The 9,381-nt window shown below is 40.6% G+C and overlaps 1 protein-coding gene across 1 annotated transcript; it reads left to right on the top strand.

Moving 5' to 3' along the window:
* Positions 1 to 9,381, top strand: miip (migration and invasion inhibitory protein). Its single transcript, XM_085159825.1, has 9 exons — positions 1 to 363; positions 4,316 to 4,491; positions 4,776 to 4,881; positions 6,310 to 6,421; positions 6,500 to 6,579; positions 6,674 to 6,800; positions 7,308 to 7,404; positions 8,769 to 8,888; positions 9,075 to 9,381. The coding sequence occupies exons 1-9, from the start codon at positions 132 to 134 to the stop codon at positions 9,210 to 9,212; spliced, it is 1,188 nt and encodes a 395-aa protein (XP_085015951.1). The 5' UTR covers positions 1 to 131; the 3' UTR covers positions 9,213 to 9,381.

The raw sequence follows: 9,381 nt of genomic DNA, 5'->3' as shown, positions 1-9,381 counted from the left end.
TCACTGTTGTCAATGCGTTGTTATGGAGTCGGCCTAATTGAAAGTATAGAAGACCCCGAAAGTTTTTTTGTGTGTTTGATGTACTTTTAATTAAAGTTACATTTTATTTGCTTTCTCTATATTAAAACTAAATGTCCATGGATCGGCTGGAGGTGTTGCGAGAGCGCAATAAACAGTTACTGGACCAGTTGAGGAAGCATGGAGAGAAACTGGAGCGGCTGTGCGGCTGCCGTGAAAGCCGCAAGAGGGAGAGAGAGGATGGAGCTGAGGAGAGAAGACCACTTGAAGAAACGGTCGGGACGACCGGTGGAGACCGCGGCCCTGCAAGGGCAGCCCTAGCCAAGTCTTCCGTGAAGTTTGCCGGTAATTAAACTGTTTGTTTACTTGCTGCCAGCAGCACGAGAGAAGTAATTAGCAATGAGCTAAGGTCGCAGCAGAGTTGCTCTTGATCAATCCAGACCTCACATCACAACAAACCAAAGCTGTCGACGTTTTGTTTACGAGATAGCCAGATTAAACTCCTTCATATATACAGCCCCAACTCCAAGAACGTGTAAAACGTAAATAAAGACAGACTGCGATGATCTGCAGATCTCGTAGGCGCATATTCACATTAGAACAAATGTTTAAACTAGAAAATGTACGGTTTTAGGGGCGAAGATAATGTCATTTTGAATTTGATAGCAGCAACACGTCTCAAAAAACTTGGGACAGGGTCATATTTACCACTGTGTACACGTCTGGACACTGAGGAGACCACATGGTGGATTTTTGGGACAGGAATGTTGTCCCATTCTTGTCTTTTGGGGGATTCTAGCTGCTCAGATGGTCTTCTTCGTCAAATTTTTCATTTCATGATGTGTCTAATGCTTTTACTTGGTTAGAAGTAACTGTACGCTTGCCAGTTCAATGCCCAGACTGTGAAGCCATGCTGTTGAAATAGATGCAGCATGGAGGAACTGAAATATCCAAGACTTTCCCTGAAAAAGAAGTCTGGAAGGGAGGATATGTTTGAGCACTCATGAGACCTTTCCAGATGCCAGTTTCATAGATGCTGATGTATCCCCATGCCATGAGCATTATTAACAAGCTCTATGCCCCTTTTCCTCTTTAGTCCAGAGGACATAGCAGCCATGTTTTCCAAAAAGAAACTGTTTTTCACTTTACCTAAGTCCATGTAGTGATTTCCATGAGAGAATCATCATTAAATGTACTGCTGCCTGATAGTCAGAAGACTATGGACATCCAATATTGATTCTCAGCGTTGTGTTTTGTGTAGAGAGATTTCTTAAGAGTCTTGGAATCTTTTGATAATATTATGTACTGTAGATTAGATATTCAAAATCTTTTTAATTTCACATTGAAGACATTATTCTGAACATGTTCCACAAGCTGTACAGATTTCTGAACCTCTGCCCATTTTTGATTCTGGGAAACCTGTTTAAAACGCTTTAAAAAAATTTTTTTTAAAAAATCCAATCATCTTGACCTGCTCCTCTAGCTGTTTCTTTTAGTACCATTTACTTTTCTGGCCTTTTGTTGCCCCTGGCCCATGTTTTGCTGCCATCAAAATGAAAGTCAACTTATATTTTTCATGAAATAGTAACATGTTATTTTGAAGTCGGTGACCAGGTCTGAGACCACTCCCAGTCAGTTGCTGTTAAGAGATATATTCTAAAACACTTCTTCAGTAGAGAATCAGAGAAGAGAAACACACAGAATTTCTTGCTAGCAAGGGCAGCCTCCAGAACTCACACCCCAAGAGTGAGTCTCAGAGACTAGCCCTGAGGACTGCCCTGGTCTTTTATTTATACACTTCAGTGAGCGTTTGTTCCATACATTGAAATGTGGAGGTGTGTGTGTGTGTGTGTGTGTGTGTGTGTGGGGGGGGGGGTGTCAGAGTGTGACCCCATAAATGACTTCCCTAAACCTGCTGGTCTCGAAGTCCAGCAGTTCATCAAACCAAAAAGCACTTAGACTAAGACAGATATAACTACGTTAATCCTACCATAAAACAATAAGACAAGGTACGACTTCTCTCATGCTCCTAGGATGTGGGGGTGAACGCCAGAACACCCTGGAATGTTACAGACCTCCTAGGATGAGACATTCTTTCAAATATGCCACCAACCATATGCTTTTAAACACAAATGATTACATGCAGTATTCTACCATATTCAAACTTATATCATTAAAGATTATACTGACTACTAAGTACAATTTTCCATTGACAGTTGCCATCTGCAAAATGACGTTGGTGTGTCAAGACTGCAATAAAATAAAAATAAGATGGACTCAGTCTTGATCCTGTTTAATAAGTTTTTGATGGAAAAGGAGCCACTTACATGCAATCTATTTGCAATAATCCCCCAATTAGCTGTGATAAATCTCTAATCTGTTGCTATCTGCATCAGAGCTGTGGTGCTGTAACATCTAGAGGTGGACTCGCTATTGGCAGACCACGAAGAAGCCACACATCAGGTTTGATTCTCTCGACCACAGACAGCCAGATTGAAACAGGGCAAATTTATAAATGTATAAACACAAACGGAGCTCGTTCATTTCAGTATTCTACCAAGAACAAAATATTTGTGTACAAGACAAAAAAGGTAATTTGCTATCATATCCAGAGCAGTCTGTGTGTTAATACAGATACTGCTACTGTGCCATGTGGGTTGTTCTACAGTCTGTGAAACTGAACTGGGTCTGTGCACCGCGGCTGCTGTTTCACATCTCACAGTCAGAAAGCCTTGTTATGTGGGCGTCTCTGAAGAAATGTAATGTGCAATGTTTGTTGGTTTTGCAACAGAAGGTGCAATTGCTGCCTCACTCCTGAGTGAAAAGACCTTAACCTCACCGTCACTTTACTGCTTTATTCCCAGTTAGAACTTGCAGTGCCTGATGCTGTAACAGACATTACAGAGCCAAACTTCACATATTTACTCTCAAACTCTGATAGTCTGTTTAGGATTTCACTAAGGCCTCAGTCACACTAGAGGAAAAATAGACTGGTAACTTCTGTGCGATCGCGAGAGGTGGTGGTTGGTGAGTGATTGTAATGAATTTTTTTGCTGTCTGGGACTGATTGCAAATAGTTGCACCAACCAAATGGTCATCTAGAGGTTAAGTGTGCAGCACCCTCAACTTCTCAGTGACCAGTTTTGGTTGCAAAGCGACTGCATAGGCCACACTGTGGGAGTAAACCTGTATCACGTCTGCAGTTAATCGCTGTCTTATTTGTAAATGGAAAATTAATTGCCAAGATCGGTCAGAGTTAGTCTGCTCCATCATTTACTTCTCCAAGTGAGGATATAATGTAATAAATCACATACAACTGAGTTGCTAAGGTTTTTAGCAAATGGCTGCAAATAGCACAAAAAAGCATGTCTTATTTTGCGCCCGATATATGTGCATTAGTTGTCTTTAGGAGTGTTCATTTATTTGGAATGAGAGGGGAGCAAGTTTATCAGAATGAGTGCGTAACTTTTACGGATGGATTGCTCAAAGCTGAGCGCAGTGCCAAAACTTTGGCTTTGCCCCGTAACTGTGAGTGTTTAGAGCAAAGGCCCGCATATTTCTGTTCCCTAACACTTCAGAAATAAAGCAGAACTGAACTGAACAGATAAATGGATAGAAACTTTATTTTTTGTTTTTACAGCAAGCAGAGTGGGCGTTTCAGTTTTTTAGGCACATTTCTGCATAGAGATTGCGACACAGTGAAACAGCAGTTCGCTCACACAGTGCAACATATTCACATTTCTTTCACGCCCCTCGATAGTATGATAGGTTTGATTAAATTAATATGCTCAATATTCCACTTCAGACACTCGCAATCAAATGCAAGACAAATGGTTTTTTGTGGTGTAGTGTGACTGAGGCCTGAAGTAATTATTAATAAAGTACTTTAAATATTTTACAAGTATTTTTTCCCTGGAGATGTGAGCTTTATTATAGAGAGTGGATGATGCTTGGTTTTATTTTTTAATAGTGGATTTAGTATATACATGATGAAATGATGTGTAAAATTTGAAAGTATCTGGAAGAAAAACTACAAAGTGCACCTTTATTACCATTCATCAGAGATGACAGTTAACTGATATGTGTTCAAATGTAACTAAAAAAAAAAATAAAAAATTGTGTCTTTATCACCTTTTCACTATTGACACTATTGACAGTTTTTTTTTCTGTTTGTTTTGTTTTTTTGTTGCGGAACCTTTTTATCCTGCTGGTACTTTCCATTTGACTGTGAGCCTGTGGTCTGCATGTAATGTGTGAAATAATCATTTAGAAATCCTTTTCTTCCTGTCTTCATCAGACACTTGTGAGAAAAGAACAGTCATCAAAAAGACTGTTTTCACACCATCTTTCACCAAACACAGAGAAGGAACTGCTGAACAAACAGTTAAATCAGATCTCATTAGAGGCAGCAAGAAACAGGACCCAGAGCCATTCAGCACCAAGCCCTGTGTAGTAAATCCGAGCAAAGGACAGGTAAGCAAAGGAGCATCAGCATTACCCTGCCTGTGTTACTCTTATAAAGTTAGTAGGAATAAATAATTCATCTCAAACTGAAAAGGCGCTCACTAGTATTTCACTGACAATCCCCCTTTAAAAAAGCTAATTCACTTCTACATTGATTTGGGAGCTTTGTATTTATATCGTTACAACTAGTTTATAAACTACAAGTCTGCAACAAGCTGTGTGCTTTATGTCCACTGAAAAGGTGGAAGTAGAATATGCTGATTGCTAATGCACTGCCTGCTTTCTTTTTGTAGAGGGGTGTGCAGAGCAGGGTCACGTTTCAGTCGGACGATTTCAAAGACGTCCTTGACCCAGAGAGGCATCACCTACCACCCTTACTCGGATATGACTGGATAGCAGGTAAGCTTTATCGGTCTGTCACATATCGCACTGATCTGCAGCCAAAATGCTCCTGGAATATAGGGAGCCACACTTTGCTAATTTAGGTTATATTAGTTTGCATACATTTCAAATCTTATTATTAGATCTATTTAACCTTTTGACCTCTCCTCTGACCTTTGATTTAATCGTCCTAGTAATAGGAAATCTATAATGCTGAAAAGTCAAGTTACATGATTTCTTTTTTTTTTTTTTTTTTATCCCGCATGTAATACATTTTCACAATATGCTTTTGAAAGTACTGACTCATAGAACTTGCAGTAGTGAAATAGATATAACCTAGATATAACCTTTGCATTTTCTATTGTGGTGCCCTAGATTAACAAACAATTTAAAAAGTCTGATTGTGGAGACATCCACAGACATCTCAATACATTTATTACAGCTTTTTCTTTTGAATTAAGGTGGAGTATAGTTCTAGTATAATGTTGCATGTTAAGTTTTCTTTACATAGACCTGTTTTCTGATATTTAAATTGTTTAATAATGATGAATGATAAATTGTTATCATATCAAAATTCTCCCCATTGCCCCCTGGGAGTGTGGTATGTGTGTTCCTCAGGCTCTGATCCTCTGCCAGAGTTTAAGGTACTGACTGTACTTCTGGACAGAAACTTCTTAGCCCCGTTGTTCTCAGCTACCTGTGGTAAGATTTCCCATCGGGAGTTGGAGACTTGTCCATGTGGGGCACACATATTCCTGAACATTATCCTAGCCAGCCACCCAGGTTCGGACTGAACCTTTGTGCTGTTCTTTAAGCCGGCCTTTTCTAGCGACTGGTAGGATTTCTTGACGTCAACCACTTGCTCTGTATCTGTCGTACATCCTATGCAGGAGGTTGGTCGTCCAATGATAGTTCCTCTTCCTCTTTGTCATCACCGTCTGTCTTCAGCTGCCTGAGGTATTCTTGGAGCAGCTCATCTCAAGGGGTGATCCTCATGGTATATTCACATATGCTCTGTGTTTCATCCTGTCGCTCTGGCCTCTCGTTCCATTGCTCATAGAGCGTCAGGGTGCTGGACTTCAGGTAGACACCTCCGTGCACTGTAAGGTGTTTTTGTGTCTTTACATCATTAGTGTCTATCTCATTCTGTGGCCAGCTTATTATTCCAGCTGGGTATCTGGTCATTGGTAGAGTGTTTGTATTGATGCCTTGGATCTTTTTCCTACCATTGAGCTGGCTTCTCAGCACCTGTCTTACCTTGTGGAGGTATTTGGCTTTAGCTGACCTTCATGTATTGTTATTGTGGTTCCTGTTGGCCGATGGGATACCCAGGTGCTTATAACTGTCCTGTTTAGCTGCTTTCTGACATCTCCACCCCTTGACTCCACTTTTTATCTCTGAAGCAGAAGTACCGATAACAGCTGATGTTTGTTTTTACCCTGTTAGGAGTGCTGGATACTGAGGACTCCTTGATAGAGCGCTCAGACGAGTTCTTCAATTATCTCTGTGTATTTCGATCGCTCAATAAGGACGAGTGTGTCCACAGTGGACAAACTGAGTGAGTGGTGCTCTTTAAATATCTTTATTATATATCCATACTGTGTTTTCCTGTGGTTCATTAAGATTTCCCTCACAGATTCTCTGAGGAGAACCATCCAGTGACACAACTGCTAACAGACAAGGATGGCCCACAAGCTAACATGGACACTCATCAGTGTAAGAGGGAGCATTTATCTGAACAGGCCACTTTCTATTTCCTCTCATTAAGGCTGATCTAACACTTGTCTCTGCTTGCTCACCTTTTGTGCAGGTACATTCTCTTACAGGATTAACAGCAGACTGTTCCCAGTCCCCCTCCACTCTCAGGAGTGCTGTCCTTTGTGCAAAAAGCCCAAATCCTCCCACCCTCACACTGTTGCTGAACCTGCTCTAATCAGGTACTGATGGCCTGCACTTGAACTGCATTGTTAAACCACTTATGAACATTAAAGCACTTCATCAGTTTTATCTAAAAGATATTAGTCTGTCACTTTCAATTGAATACAGGAGGCAGCAGCTCTACTGTGTGCAGCAGGGACTTAGACCTTGTGTTATTTTTTTCTGCCTTCCCATATTTTACATGTTAAAAGCTAAAGCTGTTTCTGAATTCAGTAAAACAGCAGCGACACAAAAAGCAAGCTATGGTAGCTTTGATCTGTAGTATGATACACTGCAACAAGGCAAGGGAAACCTTGGCGTCCGAAACCTCCACTGGATCAAGTCCTAATAACTAAAAGCAACGGCGCCTGTATTCTCATTTTACATTTTGTTCAAATGTGCTATAATCAGTAGTGTTGCTGTGTGACATTGACTAAAAAGTTGTCAGGATTAGTTTGAGAAAATTATCACCTCACAATAGATTTCTTCAGATTTCTTACTCATCTTCTTTCTCTTGTATTTCTAAGGGTCAGCATCCCTCGCACCAGGCTTCTGCCACCTTACATATACAAAGCTCATCGGCGATGCAGCTTTGACCCTTCTGACCGTTTAGGATTACCATCGGTGAGTTACAGGTTAATGACTAAAGATCATCACCACTTGATTTGATTGAACCACTGTCCCACAATAATAAAACCCCTTCTAGCCATTGTGTCTTTCCATTCATTTGTGATTTGAAGGTGCAACATCTCACTTCCTAAAAACAGTTAGACCGTGTGCATGGGTTATTGTCTTACTTGCTGCTCTTATATCTAATAAACTGTAATGTTTCAGTATATACACACAAACACACACTCACTGGCCAATTTGTAAGGTACACCCATCAATATGCTTGCTAACACAAATACATGGGAACAACGCAATGCATTTAGGCACGTAGACATGGTCAACATGACATGCTGAAACTGCTGAAAGTGAGAACCAAAATAGGGAAGAAAGGTGAGTTAACTTATTTTGAGCGTGGCATAGTTTTTTTTTGCCAGTCGGGTGGGTGTGAGTATTTCAGAAACTGTTGATCTCCTGGGATTTACCCACACAACCACCTCTAGGGTTAAGAGGGAATGGTCTGAAAGCGACAGAGCAGCCGATGAGCCGCATTTCTCTGGGTAAGGTTGCATTGACCTGATAGGAAAAGGCAAAAGCAGAAGATCACACTGGGTGCCACTCCTGTAAGCTAAGAACAGGAGACTGACGCCATGTTCATCTACGAGTGGTTTCTTTAACATGACAGTGAGTTCACTGTACGCTAATGTCTTCTGCAGTCACCAGATCTCAGTCCAAGAGGGCATATTTGGGATATGGTAGAATAGGAGATCCACATCATGGAGGTGCAACTGACAAATCTGCATCGCCTGTATCTGTACAGGCGATATAGACCAATAAACACCTTAATATGGTCCTGTAGACACAGCACATTTAAATGCTGCAAACTTTAAGAGATAGGCATGCATGAGATTACTACTCCTGATAAATGTGCACCTCTCAGCACAGTGAACACTTGCAGTACTGTGGCCTGTTATGACGCAGAAAGAAAATTTTGACCTCATGCATCCTGTGTGGCTTGATGTCCTACTTGGTATCTCAGGTATATTACACACGTACCATGACTTTGTACGAATATAGCTCTGAGGAAAATTATTGTCTGAAATAATGCCATCACTTTACCATATACTATGATACAGAAGTGTTGCGTATCCCATCTCTAGAAAGGCTTTAGCGTATTTCTTTTAAAATTTTTATTAAAATTTTTTTAAACTGATTGGTCGGATGTTCTGACTGTAAAGTACCCGCAATTGTGAATTTGACCATGAGGTCTGTATAGCTGATCAGCCATCTCTGCACCTTGTGTTATGGCCCCTGTATTCAAATCAATAAATTCATCTCAATGCATTCTTTTTTTCTTTCTTTTTTTTTTTTCCACCTTCAAGCACTGTCTATCAGGGTGGTCCAACACAGGGCAGAGCACCCTGCCACCACCCAGCAGCCTCGACCTGCAGAGCAGTGTTAATGTGAAGAACCCAAAAGGACCACTGAATAAACAACTGGAGGTGAGGAACTGGACAACTGTGGGGTTTTTTTTTTTAAACAGTCCAAGCTGCCACAGGGCTGACTGATTTAATAATTAATAAATAAGCAGCTGTTCCTAGTATAAAGTTTCTCGCCCTTGTTAACATAATTACGGAGGGTGCTGTACATGTCACAAATTAAACAGTGTTTTTAAAAATATTTTTCAGGATCGGTCTGCACTGAAGGTGTCTCATAACCCAAACCAGATCTCAGATGTGGGCCGCTTAGCTCGTCACAACTTTCAACGGTTCAATCCAAAAAGAAGAGTGGGCGGTGTATCTTACCCTCCTTACCCTGCGTGCTGATAAACTATCAAAGTATACTGAGTGGGCTTTTTTTGTTTGTTTGTTTTAAGCGCCAAAACTGAAAACCTTAAGAGAATGTCTAAAAAGTTTTGTGATAGATGACAGATTAGATTAATTTATTCATGTCTGTACAATAAAACTTGAATAACTGCAGCAATTCCAATTTGGT

The sequence above is a fragment of the Neolamprologus multifasciatus genome, chromosome 5 (genome assembly GCF_963576455.1).
Source record: "Neolamprologus multifasciatus chromosome 5, fNeoMul1.2, whole genome shotgun sequence".
NCBI classification, from domain to species: Eukaryota; Metazoa; Chordata; class Actinopteri; order Cichliformes; family Cichlidae; genus Neolamprologus; species Neolamprologus multifasciatus.
Note: the sequence above shows the minus strand (reverse complement) of the source record. Positions and strands in the feature narration are given on the sequence as shown.

What these genes read in the sequence shown, in the direction of transcription:
- miip (XM_085159825.1), top strand. Translation starts at nt 132, where the DNA reads ATGTCCATGGATCGGCTGGAGGTGTTGCGAGAGCGCAATAAACAGTTA. An exon ending in TAACATGGACACTCATCAGT is followed by an intron (nt 6,580 to 6,673) that starts GTAAGAGGGAGC and finishes CCTTTTGTGCAG; the next exon opens with GTACATTCTCTTACAGGATT. An exon ending in CACTGAATAAACAACTGGAG is followed by an intron (nt 8,889 to 9,074) that starts GTGAGGAACTGG and finishes AATATTTTTCAG; the next exon opens with GATCGGTCTGCACTGAAGGT.